At 34.6% G+C, this 25,354-nt stretch overlaps 3 protein-coding genes across 3 annotated transcripts in view; 2 read left to right on the forward strand and 1 right to left on the reverse strand.

Annotated features, from left to right (window-relative positions):
- Positions 1-11,767, forward strand: part of LOC125655244 (prion-like-(Q/N-rich) domain-bearing protein 25) — a 29,072-nt gene extending 17,305 nt beyond the window's left edge. The window contains exons 6-8 of the mRNA XM_056145742.1: positions 4,400-4,508; positions 6,046-6,127; positions 8,140-11,767. Coding sequence (XP_056001717.1) covers positions 4,400-4,508; positions 6,046-6,127; positions 8,140-8,406 — 458 coding nt within the window. The 3' untranslated portion in view covers positions 8,407-11,767. The remainder of the gene's footprint in view (positions 1-4,399; positions 4,509-6,045; positions 6,128-8,139) is intronic.
- A 2,343-nt stretch (positions 11,768-14,110) lies between these two features.
- LOC130048709 (uncharacterized) lies at positions 14,111-16,882 on the reverse strand. Its single transcript, XM_056145743.1, has 3 exons — positions 16,851-16,882; positions 14,644-15,047; positions 14,111-14,547 (listed from the first exon to the last, which is right to left on the reverse strand). Exons 1-3 carry the CDS (start codon positions 16,880-16,882, stop codon positions 14,111-14,113), a joined length of 873 nt encoding a protein of 290 aa, XP_056001718.1.
- Positions 16,883-17,195: 313 nt separating this feature from the next.
- Positions 17,196-24,533, forward strand: LOC125667874 (prion-like-(Q/N-rich) domain-bearing protein 25). The gene is made up of 7 exons (XM_056144647.1): positions 17,196-17,302; positions 18,443-18,509; positions 21,199-21,278; positions 21,353-21,544; positions 21,648-21,779; positions 21,963-22,085; positions 24,409-24,533. The coding sequence occupies exons 1-7, from the start codon at positions 17,290-17,292 to the stop codon at positions 24,426-24,428; spliced, it is 627 nt and encodes a 208-aa protein (XP_056000622.1). The 5' UTR covers positions 17,196-17,289; the 3' UTR covers positions 24,429-24,533.
- The last annotated feature ends 821 nt before the right edge of the window (positions 24,534-25,354 follow it).

Here is a 25,354-nt window from a genome sequence, read left to right on the forward strand (position 1 = left end):
CTTCCACACCCTATGCGATATCAGGGAGATTCATCTGCGTCCTCTGTTCTGTCTATAAATGATTTGCCTATATCTGACAACTGCCGTCCTGTTCTTCATGTTCCTCCACCTCAGTCTTCTGTTAACTCCGTAATGTTCACAGAAAATTCAGCAACTGCATCTTTAATTTCAAAGGCGTATCAAAACTGTAACGTTGCGCACCCCCTTCGCAATACGTTTTAATCAGTTTTCCAAAATTACCAATTTAGACATAAGGAAGAGCTCTTGATTATATACTCCTGAGTTAATGTATATATCTTTGTTGATATATTTGCTTTTCAGTGTCTTAATAATTAAAACAGTTCTTCATTTGATGGAACTTTGTTTTGTGTTTCCATCATTTTGAACGAAGCGTTATGTAGGTCAACAAGTGGAAATACATGTATATGGAAACGTGTTGTTAACATAATTCAGCAATGGTTATCGATCAGAAATGTAATTATATCAGTTTGAAATATATATGGGGATATAAATGCGGGTTATTACGTGATCAAATTTTCCATAAAGGCCGAAGAGCTTTATGGAATTTGATCATGAGACCAACTCGTACATGTATCCATATCCCCATAGATATTTTAAATTATTATACATGTACTTCCATGTAAAATACTCAAATCTAATTGGTCGAGAAGCATTTGAAAAAACATATTGTTACCATCTGAGAACAGAAAGTACGCGCTCCAGGGTGATAGTATCTAGCAACGGTAACAGTACCAGACAACAGGTGATATAAAAATTATCACATGCGGTACATTTAAGCGGGTACGGTTCGTCGTAGATTGTTAGACGACGTCGTTTGAGCGTTTGTAATAAAAGCGAATACCCGTATCGATATACGAGATATCTCATGACAGTGATTGATCAAATGTAAACAGATGCAAGTTTTTTCCGCTTTGCTGTTTATATAACATTCAGCATAATAAAACAAATATTGCATTAGTTGAGGGTAACATTGAAGATGTTCACCCCTCGATAAACCATTGTTAACCTCGGCTATGCCTCGATGATGATCAGGCTATGATACCTTAATGATATTATCTTATGATAACAAGATGTGTTCTTAAAACTTGAATGCCCTCAAAATTGCATATACTGATGAGAGGTTTTACATAAGATATGACTAATCTGAACCCATCCTAGAGTCAAAACCCTGGATTGTGAAATTCACCATTTTCTGTACATCCTTTTCTGCTTTTCCTAAATATGCATTTAGATGACATACAGTATGAGCAAACTTAAATAAGTCACACAAATCATTAATATAATTTTGACACCACACTGAAACCAAACTCTTACCCATAGGATCATGCAATTTACAATTGCGATAAAAAAAACTACCTACTCCTTCTAAATATCCATTAAGTTTCAATTTAGTATCAGTAGTACTTAAGAAGATGTTAATCAAATGTTTTACACATAAACACCATATATTAAGTTTACCCCGCCCTGTGGTCAACACCCCAAACCCGAGGGTCATGAAATATAAAATTTTGGTAGAAGCCTTCCTGCACTACATCACTATGCATTTATGTTTTTCTTACACACGTGTGATTGTAGAGACGAAGATGTTTTAAAATTGGTCAATTTTGGGCATTTTTTGCCCCACCCCTAGGGCCCCAGGGGTGCAGGAGTCCTGAAATTTACAATTTATGTCTCCCTTGTCCCGGACATGCATCATACCAAATTTGAAAAGAATTGGATAGCAGTTATCAAAAAGAAGTTCAAAATGTTCAATTGTTGACGCACGACGGACGCCGCCGCAATAGGTCATCTGAGTTTACTCAGGTAATAATAATAGCCTTTATTTATCCAGGATTACACAAATTAGCATGAAGCTAGTTTCCATTGTGGTTCTGCATTAAAACATATCCATGTACACAAACACAAACATCTAAATTAGTATCTAAATATGAATATAAAAGTAAAGGAAAAAAGCATAGCATAAGACATACTTAATTATTAATAAAATTAGTATCTAAATATGAATACATAACATAAAAGGAAAGAAGAAAATAACATAAGACACACGCGCACACAGTTTCATATCACCACTACATTATTTGGTAAACCTGAACAAAAGAGGAAAGCACGATGTTTACGTGCTATTTTTATTTAAATATTCCATCAGATACACAGCTTTAAATGTGCCAACCGAACCAGAGTTTCGAACATTTTGAGACAGTTTGTTCCAAAAGAATGCAGAAGAGTAGCTTTAGCTCTTGGTAAATATGATAAATTAGATACATTATGTATATAATCATTCGACCTGGTTTAGCGGCAATTCACATCTCTTGTATATTTAAACACGTTTAGGTAATTTGACTTTTGATTATTTAAAACATTTGTTACAAAAGAATGTAGAAGAGTGCATTGCAGACAACCTTTCTAAACATAAAATAATCCTTAATTGGCATTCAGTTCAAACAAGAAAATAAAAAACCAGTTAAGGTCCTGATATCTCGAATATTTAAAAGTATTCTTGCTGCCCTCTTTTACAGCTTGAAATTTTTATCTAAATACGGTTGATTTTGTACGTTAAACAGACAGTACAACAGTCAGTAAAATGTGGGAAAACAATACTATTAAAAACCTTTATAAGTGCATTTGGTGGCATAAAATAACTCACTCTCTTAAGTACAGCAAGTTTTCTTACAATTTTTGATGAAATAAACACCACGTGTGCATCCCATGATAAAGTATTATCTATATAAACACCTAATAGTTTAACCTGCTTCACAAATTCAATTTGTACACCATTAAAATTTGTATTTAACATTCGACATTAAGCATACATTGTGATTTTTTAAGCTTTATACTCAGTTTATTTTTAAACATCCATTTTGCACCCAACTTAAGGTCCTCTTGCAGTTTTGATTCAATTACATCAACAGATTTATCACTCGCGTACGTCCTATAAAGTGTCGTCTGCATACCTTGTAACCGAAGAATGTTTAAGACATTTTTGGATAATCGTTAATGTATAAAATAAAAAAAATAATGGTCCTAAAATTTGCCCCTGGGGAACTCCTAAGGATATACTTTTTCTCTCTAGATAACACACCTCTCCAACTGACACATTGCTTACGATTTGAAAGATATGATTGAACCCATTTAAAAGTATTGTGACAAATTTCAAAAGACGTAAGTTTATGCAAAAGTATTTATGGTTGACTGTATCAAAGACCTTACGCAGGTCAATAAACATAACCCCTTTAAGCTTTCCATCGTCCATGTTTGGAACCATTTATCAGTAAGACCATTCAACGCTGTCTCTCATGAATGACTTGGTCTAAATCTAGATTGACTATCTGTGCTTAATTTGTTTGTGGATAAATATTCATAAAAGGAATTGGAGACATGTAGCTCAATAACCTTACTGACAACTGGTAAAATAGAAGCTGGTCTGTGATTATTTACCAAATGTTCATCACCTGCGTTGTACAATGGAACTACCCTAGCTCTTTTCCAAGCATCCACAAATGTACATGCAGATATGGATTTGTTAAAAATAAAATGTGAAATATCACCAATATGGTTAAATGACAATTTTAAAAGTTTTACAGACAAACCATCAATACCTGTGGCTTTCGAATATGCCGTTTTGATAATTTCATTTGCAATAAATTCAATTGTAATTTCTGGAATTTTAAATGAACCTGGCGGTTTTGACATAATAAAACTTCACAAGTAGTGTCTCTATAGGTAGGGAATGTCGCTGTCAAGTTTTCAGGCACAATGTCCAACATTGGAGCCACCAACTTACAAATCGTGAGAAATGGTTTCCAGATGACATATTAAATGCTCTTTGGGCTATAGCAATGGAACTCCACATTAAGAGTCTTGATAACGCTTTAAGGGTGATCTTATTGGTTTAAAGCTTAAACTTCAAGGATACTGGGTCACATTTAGTAAGAAATAAGTTGGAAATGATATTTGAAATACACGGACTACTTGAAATTTAGCAATTAAATTCTACATGTGTCTCTATCACAAACGGATTTTCCTGACCTTCTGTCAGGTTATAAGGTGAAACCAAGGTCATGAGCTCCTATAATGTAACAAACACGTTACGGTATCTGAATATTGTTATTTAGCACTTAAACTCCGTAAGAGGAATCTTCGTGAAATGTTTCCCGTTTTAAAAATGCACAAATGTATTTTGAAGCGGGGACTATTTACAGAATGTGCTTGTTAAACATTCTTACAGGTCGAAATTGCATATTTAAATGGGCGTTTCATTTCAATATCTGCAGTCCAACAACACATGTGCAGTTTCTCTTTTCTTGTACACGTATAATTTAACAAGTAAATGTATCATTTTTCTATGGCTTACTGTGATATACAAGTAAATCTTTTTAAGTCGCTCTAGCACTCGGATTTAGTGTGGGTGGCCTAGTTATCGGAGCAGCATTCACAATTCTCTTCTGTGTAATATACAACATGCGACAGATGCGAAAAACCAGAAATCAGTGAGTATTCATCATTCGTGCTCGCTTCCATTCTTTTTCGTGTTGGCTAAACTATGTATAGTAAAGAAACATTGGTTGATCTTTTTACTTAGTATTTGTATGTATTATGTACATCTTTTTATATACCGATCGCTGTAGCCTAGTGATTAGGGTGCTCAGGCGTCTATTTATATACCGGTCGCTGTAGCCTGGTGATTAAGGTGCTCGGGGGTATATTTATATACCGGTCGCTGTAGCCTAGTGATTAAGGTGCTCGGGGGTCTATTTATATACCGGTCGCTGTAGCCTAGTGATTAAGGTGCTCGGGGGTCTATTTATATACCGGTCGCTGTAGCCTAGTGATTAAGGTGCTCGGGGTCTATTTACATGTATATACCAGTCGCTGTAGCCTAGTGATTAAGGTGCTCGGGGGTCTATTTATATACCGGTCGCTGTAGCCTGGTGATTAAGGTGCTCGGGGGTCTATTTATATACCGGTCGCTGTAGCCTGGTGATTAAGGTGCTCGGGGGTCTATTTATATACCGGTCGCTGTAGGCTGGTGATTAAGGTGCTCGGGGGTCTATTTATATACCGGTCGCTGTAGCCTAGTGATTAAGGTGCTCGGGGGTCTATTTATATACCGGTCGCTGTAGCCTGGTGATTAAGGTGCTCGGGGGTCTATTTATATACCGGTCGTTGTAGCCTAGTGATTAAGGTGCTCGGGGGTCTATTTACATGTATATACCAGTCGCTGTAGCCTAGTGATTAGGGTGCTCGGGGGTATAAGTTCGATTCTCAATCCTGGTGACAAATCAAACCTAAGTCGTTTAATATATAAGTAGTCACTGTTCCTTCGTCAAGCTTCCGACATTAAAATGAAAGTCACGCGTCTTTTGCATATGACCTTATTGCTAAGGACGTAAGCGCCATGCAAAGGTAAAAATTTGTGGCACTTAGCCTACAGCTCGTGCAGCTGGAGAAGTCTTTAGATTGACTGATTGTATCTTGTTTAACGTCTCTCTCGCTCTCGAGAATTTTTCACTCATATGGAGATGTCATCAAGACCGGTGAAGGGCTTCAAACGTAGGCCTATGATCGGCGCTTACGGCCATTGAGCAGTGAGGGTTCTTTAGTGTGCTACACTTATTGTGACATGGGGCATCCTTTTTTAAGGTCATCTCCGAGGACCCGTGACATTCACATCTGATGCCGAGCGTTTGCCGATGGAATTTTCACTACTTGTTTTAACGACTTAGGCCTGTCGCGACTGGGATTCGAACCCCGATCTTCCGCATGCGGAGTAAACGCTCTACCTCTAGACCACCTCGGCGGTTGTGAAGTCTTAGGAGAGTGAATAATTCTACGATGTGACGTAAAACAACACGAAGCATCTCTTCATCCGAATTGCTAATAGTTCTCCGCTTTTTAGATAATTGGTCATGCTGATCTTTGTTTTGTATATATGTCAATATAGAATTAGCATTACATCAATATATTTCGGAAAAGTACATTTTTATTAAAAAAATCTTTAATGATTGTATTGTATTTGTAAACAAGGGGTGCATATGAACTACGAGAAATGAGAAATGCGCATTATTCCACTGCAATTTACAATGAGTTTCCAGAGGATCACAATGGGGTAAGTTTATGAAATATCTTTTCAGCAAAACGAACATAGACGTGTGTTTAATATTACATGGATAGAATAAATGAAATGATTTGATGTATACCCACTAATCCGAAGGACAATGAGTCCGAAAATCAAATTGTATGTATATGATGTTCCACGCGGAATTGGTTAAACAATATTTACATTTCCAGCTGTTTACTCAGGTATTACCCTAACACTCTGAAGCTCCATTGTGTTTACTTCCCCATATATAATCATCTGAGCAACTGGGTGTAAATTAGCAACTTGTCATGACGCCAGTGGGCGGGGACTTTGACAAGTAACATGGAATGCGATGTGTATAATTTCAGTTTCTGTTTCGCAGTATTTTTGATACATGTCCATTTTCATTCTTGTATTTTTATTTCAAGTATCAATGTGAAGTTTGTTGGGTATGTGAGATGATTCACCGCTAAGGAAAACGTGATAATAAATGCATAACGGCTTTGGCAATGGTTTTTTAATTATTCAATTTGGAATCAGATCTGTAAAAGTATCAATCGTAATGTCTTATCTTTTGTGGAATAGTAAACAAAATATGCGGAATCGTAATATTTCTTGCGGAAACATAATCTCAATGTGTGGAAACGTGGTGCGCCGGTATAAGTTATCAATTTGAAATATGTTTCTATTTAAAGTATCATAATTCCAATGTTATTTATTACAGTGACAGTTGTTTTGATTGGACAAAATAAAGCTAAACGAGAATTTACCCTTCATTGAATCCAAAAACGCTATGAACATACGTATGCATACGCGACTGAAAACTAATAACAGTGCGGGGAAATTATTTAAATATTTGAATTTGATGATACAGGAAACGAATTGAAATTATAAGAACCAAACATTCTTTTTGAAGAATTGTTCGATGTGTAAACTCTGGATATTTTACTCACAAACTTTGCATAAAAGTACTTCTCACTTTTATTAAGTTTGTGAGTAAAATGTCCAGAATTTACACACAGAAACAATTCTTGAAAAAGAATGTTTGGTTCTTATATTTATTTATTTATTATTATTTTTTTTTTAGATTTACGCCATCCAAAAAAAAAAAAAAAAAATAGAGCTTACATGCAGTACGAGAAATTCTTAATTTCTAACATTTCCTGAATTGAGTTCAAAATACATGTACAATGAAATGAGAGTATATAATATAAATGGCTAAACTTTTCATTTCTCCAATGTGTAAATATTTTGATTTTATTGTAAAACTGTTCTATTTTAAATTTTTTCTAAACACAATTTATTCTCTGCGTGATTTACTCAAGTATATTAGGAGTTTCTTTGTGCATCGTTTAATACTATGCATGTAATCCTAATTATTACTAATTATCTCAGCTTACATAATGTGCTTTCGTGTAATGTATCGCAATCCGGCATACAGCTAAAAGTAGGCGTGTTCACTTGGACGGAATCCAAGTGGCATACAATGAAAGCAAGACGTAATATTTCAGAAGGAATTCGCTTTGTTTCACCATTGGAGATAAGCCATATGGCTTTCATGGGTTATCCTTGGCATAGGCATGCACATTAATTTACTCACTGTGCTTTTAAAGTCAAATAGCTGTTAAAATTTACCTTTTTATCTTATGTTTAACTATGTGTTCCTCTGTGATATTGTCTTGTATTTATATTGTATCTGTGCCTATTCCTAAATAAATAAACTAAACTAAAACTAAATTAAAACCACTCGGAAAACGGTTTGAAATATTCAATATAAGCCTCATCTCAAACTGTGTATTGATATATATTTTCAGTGTACCTTCTGGAATCCGGCTAATTAATATTATGGAATAAGTCTACTTATTCGTGCAAAAATTAAAGACATCGAATAAAGGCGCTTTATACCTTTAATTTTTTGTACGTGGTTTGTGGTAGCTGGGACGACAAAGAACCACCACGGCTAAATTGTCCTTTGCAACTACCAAGCGACTTGATGTATGCATGTACCTGAATAAATTCCTAAACTTCTTTTATTTCAGGAATTGGAGGTGGAAGAGAATGAAGACGTAGATTCAACACTCGGGTATCCGTGTATAGAGAGTGTTCAAAACGAAATCTACAATCACTTGAACGAAGAAGACGAAGATCAAGATGACATGGAAAACAAATACGACTACGTTGAACCAGTTCAAAGTACACCTCGACAATTTGTGAACGATGACGTCTACATGGCTGCAACTTTTCCCCAGAATCCGTGTTTATACGAGCTCCAAAGAGTGTTGAAGAAGAGTACAAGCACAGAGTAAAGCAAACATAACTTCGTTAATTCCACAAAGCGAAATGTCAGATCTGCAAAGAATACATTTCGGATTTTTTATCACTTCCGCTTAAAACTGAAGTCTCTAAAGTGCCATTTTTCAATTCGTTTTACAATGTTTCATACATACGTGTGTGCACTATGATAACTACAGTTATTGAAAGAAGACAACGGTGTATCGTATGAATTGACAGTTATTGGAAGAAGACAATGGTGTATCGTATGAATTGACATACAGTAAAGCACGAACACGTACTAACATGAAAGGACCGTATCCCTGTAGTGGAATTATCATTAGACGTTTTGGTATATTTCGTATGTTTTCATAAAAGAGGAAGAACTTTCAAGGCTACAAACATTGTACATAAAATTGTAATATACAGACATGTATGAGTGAGATGCATTTAGTCTTTTCATTCTGAGATGTGACCTGTCATTTTGTGATAAAAAGCACTGAACACACATTTAGGATTTCCTACAGTGTGTAATGTCAATCACCGAACAGGAAATATCATAAATATGTTATATGGAACACTATTGACTTAAATTATGTGCAGTACCATACTATACTATTATTGACTTTTGAATCGGTATCTTCTATGCAATTATTGATTTTTGAATCGGTCTATTCTATACAATTATTGACCTTTGAATCGGTCTCCTCTATACAATTATTGACTTTTGAATCGGTCTCCTTTATACAATTATTGACTTTTGAATCGGTCTACTCTACACAATTATTGACTTTTGATCAGATCTACATATGGCTATACGGACCTGGTCAGACATTGGTTGACCAAAGCTGTAGACCGAGGACAACCAACAGCTGACCAGATCCATATTGTCATGAGGGGATCGAATTAAAGGTCAATAACTACTTTATCAAATGGTCAGAAATTTTATAACAGTTTAAACAAATAACAACATGTGTATTGTAAAACATTATAGCAATCATATTTCAACAGTCAAAACCTAGAAAATGTAACACGATGATAAAATTTATTCTCTTTTACATTGTAATTGAAAGTGGTTTGACCATAATTAGCTATGTTTGGCAAGCCATTTATGGTATCGATTTTGACTTATGGACGCATGCCCTAAAACACGTAATTTGATTGATCGATAAAAATGTCATCAAAGCTATGGTTGGTCAAACTGGAATGCCGAATAAACCTCCCAAAGTTAATATTGAGGTGACCTCACTCTGAGGTACAGATCAGAAGAGATATTGTTTGACCGCGGTCAACCAATACCTGATCAGGTCTGCATATAGCCACGAGTAGACCGAATTAAAGGCCAGTAACTGCTCCATTGAATGATCGGGAATTTGACAACAGTATTCACAATATTTTTTTTTATTCAATCAACAAATACAATCATTTACATAATGATATTTTTTCAACAGTCAAAACCTAGAAACTGTGACAGTAATATAATGTTAAAATCCTTTCTTAGTGAACGTGGTCGTTTTTATATAAAATAATTAATTATGTATTTTCTGTCTGTAATTAGAAATAGAGATAGTATAACATACAATATTAGTATATTTTGGTGTAAAACACTCGAATCTGATTGGCCAAGAAACAGTTGAAAAAACGTAGTATTGTTTCCCTCTGAGAATAGAAAGCACGCGCTCCAGGGTGATAGTATCTAGCAACGGGAAACAATACCTGGCAACGGGTTATATTATAAAACAAATATATCATATGCGTCAAACTGATGCGCGTACGGTTCGCTTTACATTTTAGGAAAATGTCGTTTAAGCGTTTGAAATAGATGCAGTCTGCAGTGCGTAACAGCAACATTTTTAATGAAATCGATTGATTAAAAGTAACAAAGATAATCGGCAGGTGACAGGTACATTGTTAACTAACGTGCAACTATCGCAGTCAAGTAACGTTTTGAACTTGTTGATTAATTCTAAATCAATTCCACCATATGAAAATGTTTAAGACAGAATCTATCTGAAAGGATATTCGGTTGAATTTTGTGCTTTGTTAATTGTATCTAATAAATGTATGATATTCAGTACAATTAAACAAATAGTACATGTAGTTGAGGGTGACATTGAACATTTTCACCCCTCAAAAACCATTGTCAACCTCAACTGCGCCTTTATTGACAATGGTTTCTCGGGGTGAAAATGTTCAATGTTACCCTAAACTGCATGCAATATATACATGTACTTATAATACTACATGTACCTCTATACTTGGTAAACACAAATTATTTTCCTATATTGTATTTCTTTGTATATGTTGTAGATACTCATATATTGTGTATCATTGTTATAAATTATTGTATTGGTAGAGTGCTATCTAAGTTTTTGGTTTTATTTTTATTTGTGCTTAATCCTTATGTAAATAATTTGAAATACGTTCGATTCAGTTCAATAAAATGTATTCTCGAATTTTTACATTGTAATTGATAGTGAGTTGATCATAATTATTCATGTTTGGTAAAGCGTTGAATTTGACTAACAGAAATATACTTTAAAACATACAATTAGATAAGTCAATAGAAATATCGTTCAAGATGAAAATCTCGAATAAATCTTCCTAAGTTAATTTTGAGGTGAAGTCGCTCTGATGTGCACACCAAACAAGATCATCTGGACCAATCAGAATGATTTAAAATTCCTGATCATATAATAATAAACATACATGTATTGTATAACTATATTACAACTTTAAGAGCAGGGATGATATTGGATGAGTTTTGTTTTTAATCGCGACAATGACGACACAAGCTTGTACGACATAAAACACGTGACTCATGTATCGGAAAACCTCGGATGTAAGGTTGTTTACACGCACGCCTTCTATCAAATATCAACCTCACTAACGGTTCAAAGAAAAACTTTTTTCTTCTCCAAATGACATGAAAACCGAGATTTCCCACCACAATAACTCATGAATTTGCCACGGTACTGAATATTTCTGTACGGTTTAAAAAATGTTCAGTATTGGAATCTGTATCCACAAGGTAGACATCAATGCATTATGCTGTCCTTCATACATGTATTTCTTGCATACGGCAGTGTAAAAATCAAAACCGTATCGTAGAATTACCTTAATGACGAGAACACAACTACAGTTTCCGCATCTTACTTGATTTTCCATGTTCAGTTTTAGATAAATATTCAATAACATTTCCGATAACTTTGTTTTCCGATGCATTATTCACTTCCAACGAATATCAGATTTCATGTTCAAAACATGGATTTGAAATTGAAAGCGGTACAGAAATATCATTGTTTGTAAACGACGTAAATGTTGGGTGGTCTGTCCTTGAAATTCCTTCTATATCACGAAATTCTCTTTCTTCTATTTCCCATGCCAGTTCGTCATACGTTTTCAATTTTATGTCCATTGCTAAAATGAAAATATCGTTATCAACGGACGGTATATGTTCTTCTTTAACCTGTTTATCACAGCAGCAACCCATGTCTTTTAGGTGGATTCATAAAACCATTGTGAATTTTCGAGGACAAAAACAAATCCGTGAATATATCTAAACTATTCTGGACAAAGAAAGCACTGGCTACTAACTGTTCCAAAGACTTCCTCGAATAAAGTGAACAGTTCATAACTTTCTCTTACATTAAAATGATAACTTCCTTTCGCGCTGTATCTCTTTTTGATTAATCTTACAAGTGGTGTTCAGGAAGTGAAGATTTGTGTTTTGTTTCCTGTCTCCGGTATTGCATGATAACAATATAGATGGAGAGAACAGACCAAAATAATACCAACTTTATAAGTGTATATAATTGAGCAACAAATCAAATATTAAGCATGTTTCACAAGTTTTATACCAAACCATTGAACAAAGTAATCGCGCACCCTGACGAAGAAATCATTCAGCAAAACTTTGTCACAAAGTACCAACAACTTGTGCGATAAAGTACTGCAATGTGAGGTGACCGGACGCTAACATAAAAAAAATGATACCGTCCTGATAGATTGAATATTCATGATTATCATTACTGATCAAGAGAGATTATTTACTCATTTTATAACTCAAAAATCCACAGGAACTACAATACCGTATAATATACTTGACTCAAAATACTTATGTTGTTGGACAAACATTAGACTATCTTGAAATACAAGTGGCCTGGTAAAAAGGTCTGATAATGAGAAGTCAGTTTAAACTGAAAATCGAACCGCATTTCGCAAATTCTATGGTCGTGATAATGATCTAGTTTGCCAATAGAACCCATCATTGGGTCAAATGTTGTCTGACGTATTTCTTACCAATTGTTAGGCCGTTCGTGGTACACTGATTTTGACTACGGATTACTCCGTTTATCTGAACAAGATATAGGACTCACGGCGGGTGTGACCGGTTGACAGGGGATGTTTACTCCTCCTAGGCACTTGATCCCACCTCTGGTGTATCCAAGGGTCCGTGTTCGCCCAACTCGCTATCTTGCTTTCCTAACACGAGTTATGAGATCGATCACTGTTCGTTATTGTCTCCTTTCATTAGTAAATATTTATAAAGTAAGTCTAAAATCATTTTTCAAGGAAAAGAAAATAGATATTAACAAGAATAAGGCATAGCACGAACGAAAACTTTCTGAATCTGGTGACTGAGATCTATCAACCTATTCAAACAAACACTCAAAATATGTCCACATAAGACCGAAACTGAATCACTTCTGGTTTCTTTTTTTCACCTGAAACAACAAAAATCGCCAAAGGTTTTTCATTCTTTTCAAAGTATGAAACTTTCAGGGATGTATATTTCTTCTTTGCTTTAAGATTTCATCTCTGATACATGCATATTGTATTCACTATGTGAATGGATTTTCATCAAAAGGTTTGATTCATTGTATCACACTTCTTTTATGCAGACAAGATAGTGTTCCGACAAATCTACCAACACATGCGAAAAAATGGTGGACTGTAAGGGGAATCAAATGATATTTTGATGTAAGCCAAGTAGCAGCAATAGTAATAGTAGTAGTAGTAGTAGTAGTAGTGATAGTAGTAGTAGTAGTAGTAGTAGTAGTAGTAGAAGTAGTAATGATAGTAGTAGTAGTAGTAGTAGTAGAAGTAGTAGTGATAGTAGTAGTAGTAGTAGTAGTAGAAGTAGCAGCAGTAGTAATAGTAGTAGTGATAGTAGTAGTAGTAGTGATAGTAGTAGTAGTATGTAGTAGTAGTAGTACATGTAGTGGTGTATGAAAACAAATTCAAAGGATCATGGAATCAGCGCTATTCATTCTCCTGCAATTTCAGTAATGTACACGGTCTTCTAATCTTTGTGCAGCTGTTGTTTTGGAATATCTGTTGCAAATTCCTTTGGGTTTGCTCTTGGCTTTTAATTTGCAGATTATTTAGAAGTGTATGTAAAAAGTGGTCAAGGATTTCAAGATACTAAAATGATTTTGTTAGAAAACTAAAACCAAAACCAAAAACCTCACAAAAACGAAAAACAAAAACCTCTTCATATCGCAAATGTTTTTAACTGTTGTACCTTTCTGGAGTCTAAGAAAAGTATGATATAATGTAATGAATAATAGCTAGTTAGTATACTTTTTCTTATAACCCACTTTTTTGCAAGTTAAAATAAATTTTCGTTAAAACTGCCTCCTATCTGAAAGAAAGCAATGAATAGCAAACGATTCATACAACCGAAGCTTTTATGATAGGGGTGCTGTCAACACAATAATGATACGAACATCAGAATCATATACACGAATCTTCATCATCACTCGAATTTATAGGATAGTCTGGTAACGGTTCGTCGTAAAAATTGGTATAAAAATTTTCGGTGTGTATATCCCGATGACGCTTTCTCGTTGCAGTAGAATTTGATCCCCAAATACTTTCCACAAATGAGGGTACACTGTCCTCAGTTTTCTCACTCCCATACTCTGCATTTGTAAAAGATCGTGAAATGGACGAATTTACACGAGAGGGTATGGATGACTGATAATTAGCAAATAAGGAAAATTGTTCTCCGCTAACGTTAGCTGAATTCAAGGACTCGATTTCACCATCTGTGCTTGAATTTGAACTTGACAAACGACGTATCGATAATGACTGAACATCTGGTACTATTTGAACATCTTCTTGGACCAGCGATTCATTATCAGAATTAGCAGGTGGTTGAATTTCTTCACCTGAAAAGTAATCATTCAGAATGTATCCAGACTTTGCGCAACATAGATTAATGTAACGATCAACATTCTATATTGATGGCACAATCACTCACATACCTCTTCTGCGTCTTCGTTTCACCTTATAAACTTGGCGATCTTGTGGGCATTTAATCTCGGTAAACAGAAGTGTCTTTGCTAAACCGGTAAGGCACTGGTTGCAAACGATATGGCCACAAGGCATGATTCTAGGTTGATTTTGTCTGTCGTTGTAGTTTTCAAGGCAAACAAAACAAGTAGTTTCATCTCCGATAAACACGTTTTCAATGACGTTGTCTGCTTCTCCTTCAAATGAAAGCCAAGACGGTGATCCTAGGGACTCTAATGAATTACTAGCTTGAGACGTCACGGAGCCGACATCCTCTACCGGTTGCAGCTGGCTTAGGGATCGAATAAAGTCAAAAATATTTTCATCATTCCGTTCTTGAAAGGAGCAACACCTACAACAATGTCCGCCGATAATTCTGGAAAAAAAGAGGTTTCATCAATATGAGGTTTTACACTGAGCTGTCGATATTTCGGCTGTATGAATTTATAGAAAGTCCGTTTTGTGTCGATTGTCAAATCAAAACTACGTATCAAAACTTTCTTTTCCCAAACAAGAAAAAAAAAAGATTGTGAGTAAAGATATGACTTTTGATATATTGCACAGATTTGTCTGGGAAGTCGGTATCCTGTAATGTTGCCCGTAACACGGTTTATGTTTGTAGGCGAGTGTCCTATTTCATGGAAGTACCCATGTGTATGTAATTTGATTTCAATTAAAGTGTAGAACAATCTAGTCGGGTAAATAGTTTCATGTACAAATATTTGATACAAATTTGAAAATATGCACGTTGTGTCCTTCTAGACTACATGTATTTTTGATTGATTGATTGAATATTGTTTATATTCTCGACAATATTTCACTCATATGCCGGTGAAGGGCTGCAAAATTTAGGCCTATGCTCGGTGCTTATGGCCATTGAGCAGGGAGGGATCTTTATCGTGACACGGGACTTCGGTTTTTGCGGTCTCATCCGAAGGACCGCCCCAAGAAAGGGGGTACTGAGACATAATCTAACCGTGATCCCCACGGGATTATATTTTTGATAAGATGATAGAAAAATAATGTTTTTAAAAACGACTAGACGTGCATGCATGGGTGGATATACATCCAAGATGATTATAGTGAATTTGGAAGTAAAAATCAGACATTGGAGGTTTGAAGCCTCAACTGAATACATGTAGAAAGTTCATGTAAAATTAGTATTATTAATTACATGGGGGTGGTTGTGATTGGGTTTTGTTTTTGAAAGTGAAAGTTGTATACTGAATAATGCATAAATGTGATGTTTCCATATACATGTAACTGAAATAGTTTTGAAAATAGAGGTATCCTTTCAAATTAAGACCTATTTTCAAACTAATGAACATATCCCTAAATAGGTACAGATTGGTTCAATCAATTCAATTAAAAATAGATCAAATTTCTTATTAAAATACACCAATCATTAATAAAAATTCACCCTTTCTTTACTTGGTTTAGAGATAAGGTAATAATTTGAAGATATGATCGAATATTTGAGAACATTGAGTTGAGAAATATTTTATGTTTTGTAATATCTAAACCATTTTATGTTTTATTAATTAGACCCATCTTCAGTAATTGAACATAAGTATAAATAATTAAAGATAGATTTAAAGATAAATGTTTAATAAAAGATAGCTTCAATCATAAGATGTCAAGCTGTTTCAATTAAATACTATCAAGTGAATTAGATATGTCCAATTCAATTGCAAATAATTTCAAATAGTGGAAAATTAAAGATGGGTGTATTTTTAGATTAAAAGTATATGTAACTGAATTAAACCTTCATATATGTTGTGAATGTGTTGTAAAGTATAAACAACTATCTTTAATTGAATCCACCTATATCTTTAATTCAATTAGAGATCGGTCAAATCATTAGACATGTGGGCACAGCAGGGGTTTGTACCCGCATCCCCTAAAATCAAAGAGAGTAGCATAATGAATATATAAATTAAAGACAAAGGATGTATTGCTTTATGGATAGGGACTCTTAAAGCTCTCCCAGCTGGCAGTGACAATATGACCAAGATACAAGGGGGGGGGGTGTATTCATAATTCATTGTATATTGTGCATATAGTGTAATTGAGATGTAGATTTGCAGTCAATAAGGTATTGGACTTCAATATAGAAAAATGGTATCCGGATCAATAGCGATTTCCCTTTTTCCTGGATTTACAATCCATAATACATTACCTTGATCTCCTAACATACGTATTCTGCCTCATTTCTATTGCGGTTTCTGGTATGTAAGCCCATTTAGAACAGTTGTAGTTTCCGAATCTGTAATAATATTAAGAAATCTAGAATTTGTAGAAGAGGCATTTTTACTAAAGACATTTAGCGTCTGGTTGGAACCATACCACAAGGAAACAAAATTACAACAGTCACATCTCACTGATAGACGTCTCTAGAGTTTAATTCTTTATTTCCTATTGTGCATATAAAAATATCAGTAATACTAAAACATTATACAAGCATGCAATAGTGTGTACACAAGTATAACACACACTAGTGTACTTCCTGGAGCGAAAAGGTATTGAACAAGGAAATTATAATTGTAGTGAAATCGGTGCTATTTTCGTACAATGATAGGACACTATAACGTTTGGTGTTTGAACGCTTTTTGGCCACAATGTTAATGTTATGTAAGTATTCTTAATTTTATTAATCAAATGTACTTAATGTATGGAAAGGAAAGGGGAAGCTAAATTTAACATTTATTTTACAAAATAATTGTATTTATGGAGCTTCAAACGTTTAAAGCAATTCATCATATAACTTTATCTGTAAATAAATTAAAATAACACTTTTTATCCACAGTTGATTAACTAAATATGGTTTTAAAACGATAGTGCTTGTGTGTTATATGGCCTTACCCAAGCTAAGGAATCTTTTTAAAATTTCTGAAATTGCTTACAGTATATCGAATGTGTTTTTGAAAATGTAGGTTGGAATATGCGAGTAATGCATTTCCTGATCACGGGTCAAACTGCTGCATATAGGCTTTTCAGTTTTGCAATTTACAACACCCACTAGATATAAACATTTTAAAGTTGAAAAGGCTTATATGCAGTAGAGGTTGAATTGTGGTCAGGATATGCAATAATCGCATATTCCAACCTACGTTTTCAAAAATTCATTCTGTATACTGTGTATATAAAAGTGTAATACAAAGTGTTGTGGACAAATTGTAAACATCCTAATCTTTTCCACGTTTTGATGCATGATGAGGATACATATATAATTCCCATTTAGCAAGTCGAACAAATATGGTGAGGTGATCCAAAGATAATTTTGAAAATCCGTGTTAATCTATATTTTTTTCTTCCGTTGCATAAATGGTCCTTTATACACGCCAGTAATTATACTTTCTTTTTATATTATGTAAATATTCAATACAACATCAATGTATAGAAGTATGTGACAAATAATTGCAAATTACATTTCAAAGGCGTCCATCTATCAATTTTGAAATGTCACATACTTACCGTCTGGAGACTTCCGTCAGACATTGATTGAATCAAAGGACCTTGGCAAAGTTTACTTCAGAAAAGAAACCATTGCTTTCTCCGATCAAATTTTCATTGACGTTTCTGTTTTTATATTGTTTGGGTTGATCTCTCGACCTCTTCAGAAATAGGCATAAGGAATAAAGAAAAAAAGGAAATATGTATCTTTTCCTTGATATCGTTGCTTATTTTAGCATTACTAGTATTATGATATGCTTTATACAAATGTACATGATGAAGTGCGAATTAGTAATCATGAATATTGTTTGTTTTCAGTGATAAATCTGTTTTTCTCATGGCTACTACTTTCGCAGAAATGCATTGTAGCAGAGCATTACGAAAGGTAAGGAGCCTTTCAGATGTTCATCAACTCAGAATCTCGTATTTAGATTTTCAGATTAGTTTCCAAATGTTTTACAAATCACAATCGAAATTTCTATATTTTTTGCAGGAATTTCCAATTTCTAATAGGAAACATGCATATTTCTTGCAGAAAAATGTATAACGATTCATATGAAGTATACGAAAGTTGTATGCACTCTTCTGGATTTACTTGGACATTATGAATTTTTACAGAAGTCTGAGAGGAAATTTAAATGTAGAGAAAATAAGATCCGTGAATTGTTTTTAAAAGTTCATATGAGCCAGGGGTATTTCAAGGACCAGTATATAATAAAATTATATTAGATCCTGATTTACTAATATTTCATTTATAGATTTAAATTGAGGCAGGCTATTGACAAACAAGTTGATGTTATAGGGATTTCAACAGTTTCCTTTAAAGTCAGCATTTCGCAAATAATATGGTCGTTATGATGATCTATTTTACCAATAGAACTTATCTTTGTGTCAAATGCTGTCTGACGTCTTCATACCGATTGTTCGTTCGTTTACGACACACTGATTTTGACCACGGTTTACTCCATTTACCTGATGAAAACATACATGTAGGGCTTATGGCGGGTGTGAGCGGTCGTCAGGGGATGTTTACTCATCTTAGGCATCTGATCCTACCTCTGGAATATCCAGGGGTCCGTATTGGCCTAAATCTTTATTTTGTATTCCCTATAGAAGTTATAAGATTGATCACTATTCGTTATCTTCACCCTTCATTTATCCTAACCGCTAAACTGTGTTATAGTAGGCTTTTCTAATGAACAAACAATGAAGACTTGCATATGTGAATTTTAGTATCACTATGCGACAATTATTTCGCGATATGGTTCGGTCCATTTTTAGAAAGTGATATCGGTAATCATACATATATTATAGAGAAATCTCGGCTATTTGATGTTAGTTTGATTATCCCAACTTTTGTTGATACTCCCCACAAACGCCAAGACTAATATTGTTCCTGAACTGAGAGCAAGGCTCATTGCAATTTTATAAAAGTGCTGATTAGGTAGTTCAAAAAGTTGAATATCTCCATAGAGTTTACTTTGAATGAAACTATAGAAATGAAAGCATCATTTTATTCACCTGTCTTTAGACGGGACGTACATGTATTATGATACAGCGATATTTGCACGTCCGTCCGTTTGGGGTTTTCTATTGCATAGAGAGAACATGTGGCAAGGATTTTGATTTTCTTGAAGTTTTGAGAAAATTACAGGTTATTGAACGTAGTCAGTTTGGAAGAGTTATTGCATAGAGATTACATTATTTGTCTTTTTTCCTTCTATAGTTTTCAACTGAGGACCTTCATATTTCATAGAGTATTTGTATGGGTATAGAAGATGTGCATGTGGCAAGAATTTTGATTTTCCCTCCAACTTTTAAGAAAATTACATGTTGAACCAAGTCCATTTGGGGAAATATATCAAATGACAGACATAGTTTATCCTTATAATTCCTCTCACAGTTTAGAAGCTAGGGTATTTGTAGATAACTTGACGATGTACATAGTGCAAGGATTTTGATTCTCTACAATTTAAAATTCTCTTTGACGTTTTGAATATTGATAAGCTGTTGAACTTGGTCTTTGGGGGAATATTTCACACACAGAACTCTTCGTTTGTCTATCTGCCTCTTGTCACATATTTATGTTAAGGCCCTTTATTCATATTATGCAAAGAGTGAAGCACTATGTCACGGCCTGATAATACCTGCAGCAAATTTCTACAACCTATGGCTTAAGAAAAACACCCTATGTAAGCATTTTCACGGGCGCATTATGTACCGTTTGCGGTACTCTTGTTCAACTGAAATAAAGTACAGATTCAGTGTTGAGAATTTCTTTCTTCATATGTTAGACCTCTTCCCATCATATATATTATGGAAGTTGAAGGTGACGTCTAGGATGAATCTGGTTTAAAATACATGTACAATACTTTACTACAGTTAACCCTGATAAAGTATCGTTTTATTAGACTTCATATACACGAATCTGACATTTTTTTTATCAGGCACTACAGCAAACACATTTTCTTTCAATTATATGTTTACTAGTGTAGTGCCATATAACGGGCAAAACCTGAATTCTCTAGGGAGTGTCAATGATCCAGACTAATATGAATTCTATCCGGGGTGTTATGCGACAGTGTTTGAAAGGGTTAATTCCTTTACATGGATTGTATATGAGTTCTACCACTTTGATTTAATATACTAAAGAATGGGTTTATTAGTATCCTTGACATATCTTTGTTGTGGTTACATACATGTACATTCTGTGGACTTGAATTTGTTTTATCTTTTCTGAAATATATACGTAGTTCTCACTTCTAATCTGACAAACGTAATAAATATTTGTTTAGATAATTAAAAGATGTTCATCATAGTACGGTGACTTTCCATCTCCTGTTTCGTTTCAAGAAAGTATGTGTATTGTACAATATTGTTAGTAGAAGTTTCTTTCATTTAATATTCTGGAAACTGAAATATGAAAGTATATAATTTAAAAGGGCTACCAGTTTTTACGGTATTTCAAACTGTTGAAGGGTTTGTACATTTGCACAAAAGTTGTAGGTGGACACTTTTGTTAAGTAAAACAAAACTAAAACAAAAAAGATAACTGTATCGTTACTGAATTTCAGAAGAGTTGCCCAGTATCACGTAAGATATGTTTTTGAAGAATTTCGCTGTAGCTGGTCCAATCTGATGAGCTATCTTCCAGGTAAAATATAACCTGTGGATTTTAGCAAGTTAAATGTAGGAACACAGACTTCTATCCTTCAGGTTTTTTTTCAGAGTCTCGGAGCCACAGTGTTGGATGTTATGCAACAATTGACTACCTTAGCTCACATCCTGCAGCAAACCATTCGCTCACTATCCAACTGAATTCGGGAAGCCAGACTTTGACCGGATCCCGTAGTGTGAAAGTATGTCATTTGCGGGAAACTGCAGTGAAACTGAATTTCTCTTGCAGGATATCTCAAACCGGTAAACGATTTAGATTCTAAAAACAAATATAAAAGACCTTATCCTAAATTTCACTGAGTTTCCATATACGTGATGCACTGTAAACGGAATTCTCTCTTTGCAGCCCAAATTGATGAGTGGTGTTTTTCAAACAACGATTGTGAACCCAGAAATTCGGTTTGCAGAGTTAGAAATATCTATGGACAGTGTGCTTGTCAAAACGGGACCATGCTTGATAGGGGAAAGTGCTTGAAACGTAAATAATTTAGAATCGCATTTAAATTTTTAAATCATTAAAAGATTCAATAAAAGTGAGGCTCATGTCCAAAACCATTCATCTCATACATACATAATGGTTTTGGGGAAATTCAAATATTTTAGATCATCAGTTTAATTGAGATTTTCCGGAACATTTAATCAAATCCTGATATTCCTCCAGGTATGGGTCTTCGAGAACAATGTCAGAACAATGAAGACTGTGGAGTTTACAATGCACATTGCAAGCACAACACGTGTCGATGTAAGAATGGTTATTATGAATTTCATGGGAATTGCATCAAAGGTAATTATCGGTGTGTAATAAACAAATTAGCCAAATTTTCTTGTAATTGTTTGGTCCATCAATTTGTTTGTAGATCTTTATTGTTTTATAAAAGATGACAAGTATTACCATCATTAGAGTCCTGCAATGGGCGGTTGCCGTACAATACTCAGCCTGTGTGTACGTCCGTGTAGTTGCTTTTTCGGACTTTTAGGTCACCTGAGTAAATTGGCCAGCGTCTATTGTCATCCTTCGTGCATTAATAATTCAACATTTTAAATTTCTTCTTGATAACACCATTCCTATTCTTTTCAAATATGGTATGAAGTATCTTTGGGACAAAAAGGACGTCAATTGTAAGTTTCAACATTTTTAATTTCGTCTTGACAACACCATTCCTATTCTTTTCAAATATGGTATGAAGTATCTTTGGGACAAAATGGAGATCAATTGTAAATTTCATGGTTCCTGCACCCCTGGGGCTTTAGAGTTAGAGGCATGGCAAAAATTGTAAGATATTGACCAATTGTCAAGTCTTCTTATCTACAATCGCACACTTGTAAGAAACATTAAATGCATTCCTGTGTAGAGCAGGGAGGCCTCTTTCATCATTGAGAATTTCATGATCCCCGGGGTAGAGGTTCTGACTCCAGGACGGGACCAAATTTAATGTATAGTATTCATGTGTAAAACATTTAAAAATATTTTCTATAATGCTATTGATACTAAATTGCAACTAAATGGGTATTTAGAATAAACAGATATCCCTTTACCAATTTTTTTTATTTCATGATCCCTGGGGTAGGTGTTTAGAAAATCTTCTATAGTTTAGTGTGCGTTGTAGATTTGTAGCAATAAACTGTAAACAGACAGTATGCATTAATTAACAATGAAACTGTGAAGAAGAGAATGAAGGTTTACAGATTTTTTTTATACTGGAAGTACTTGTCGTAGAGTTTATAATACTTAAATGCTTAAGACATATTTTGTTCTTCTGATGTTCAATGAAAGATGAGTACATATTTAGAGAAGAAACAACCGTCCACCAAATTACAGATATAATTCATCGCGGGGTGAATAAAGGCTGATTTAAATGCTACAAACTTTATCTTTCCCACTATTGTAATTGAATGGGAATTGTATGAATATTCAGAAACATCATAAAGATGTGCACAATAGATCCAGAATGAGGTGTATATACAAATATGGGACTCACTAACAGTCTATGTATGAACTATGGGCCATGGTACTCAGATGATCGTTAAGACGTGTGGGTCTCTTGTTCTCGACTTTATAGCCCTTGGGACTAGTGATTCTTTTAACTAATACTCAGGTGACCGATAAGAACTGTGGGCCTCTTGTTTGGTTATTCCGACAGCTATTGATTTGAAAATGTATACATGAACTCATATCAATGGGCAGATATAGGTTGAGTTAGGGATTTCGTTTTGAGAGAGGCAGGCTACTTACAAAGAAGTTAATGTTACAGGGATTTCACCAGTTTCGTTTAAAGTCAGTATTTCGCAAATTCTAAGGTCGTTACAACGATCTACTTTGCCAATACATGTCATTGGGCCAAATACTGTCTGGCGTGTTTCATACCGATTGTTAGGCCGTTCTTGGCATAGATTTTGACTACGGATTACTCCATTTACCTGATTGAGATATGGGGCTCACGGCGGGTCTGACCGGTCGAATGGTGATGCTTGCTGCTCCTAGGCATCTGATCCCACATCTGGTATATCCAGGGGTCCGTGTTGCCCAACTCTGTTTTGTGTTCCGTATAGGAGTTATGATATTGATCACTGTTCGATATCTTTACCTTTCATGGAACTTGAACTTTGTAAATTTCAGGGATTTGACAGTTTTCCGGAATGTTTTGGCTATCCCTGCAGCTACTAGTTACTAGTATATAAATGGGTTACAAATAAATTTTGAGTTTGGGGCTTTGTTGAAGTATGTTTGAAAGAGCTATGTACCTTAAACTTAAGAAATAAATTCCACAAAACGGGACCCTCTTGTGATCCCTACCATCACAATGATATCAAGTATATCTTCCATGTGAATGAAATCTGATGATTTTCAAATCTCACACTGACCAAAATAATTCTCATAGACATGCACATTTATATATGATCGGACACCTCTTAATGTCAATGAACGATGTGGTCGACTTTCGTCCATTGGATTTTCAGAGGCGGGAAAATTTGGGCAACTACAATGTTAGATATGATGTCACTGTATTTAAATATGAACTACATTCTTTGTATCTATCAGCAGATGAACCTGTCGCCTTAGAGTCGTGAAAGTGGGACTACAAATTTTATCTTTTTCTCTTCAAAAGAAAACGTTTCATTTGCATGACCATGCCTAATCAACAGACAGTGTGAGTGGTTTGGAGGAACGTGTGAAAATGGCGGATGTGGATGTCCTTACGGTCATTACCATTGGAACGACACATGCATAAAAGGTGTGTTAGAAATTCCCTTTCCTTGAATATATCTTATATGACAACCAATAATATGTAAAATTATTAACACTATTGTTAATGAGATCCCTGGATTTTCAGTGGTTTAATGCGTAGTTTTCTGTTGATTTTGTTTTAGAATAAGTGTTTACAATGAACTGTTACGACCTATTTCTAGATTGGTGTTTCCCCTTACTCTTCTCACTATCCCTCATTACACAGACTCAGCCTTCTCTCTATGCTCGTTTAATTTCAAACAATGCATACTTGTTTATAATAAGAGAATGAGTTTATCGAACAGTGATTTTGATATTTCCATGTAAGATTGTACATTTTTATACCGTTTGCGGGGGGGGGGGGGGTATATTGGAATCACCACGTCTGTCTGTCTGTAGACATGGTTTTGTCCGTGCATTAACCAAGAAAACTAGTGCATGGATTTTTCAGAAGATTTGCACACTTACATTGTATTTCTCACCATGTGAAGATGTGCACGTGGTATTTTCATATTGATTGAATGATAATTTTGGTCAATTTGCATGCTTTTTTCTACTTAAGAACTTAGTCATTTTTTAAACTAAATGAGTACATCTTAGAAATTCACGAAGAGATTTTATTTAAAGGTTGTAAATTCATTGTTTTTGGACTGAAGTTATGCATTTCTTATTTTAAATTAGAATATTTAAAGAATAAGAAAGATAAGCTAATTTCTATTTTGTTTAAGAATATTGTTGTTTGAGAATATTTCAAAAACAAATTAGAAGGTTTGAATCAGACCTTTTACAAACATTTTTTTTAAAGTAGAATAACATATATGTACCTC

The sequence above is a fragment of the Ostrea edulis genome, chromosome 7 (assembly GCF_947568905.1).
Source record: "Ostrea edulis chromosome 7, xbOstEdul1.1, whole genome shotgun sequence".
Classification (NCBI taxonomy): Eukaryota; Metazoa; Mollusca; class Bivalvia; order Ostreida; family Ostreidae; genus Ostrea; species Ostrea edulis.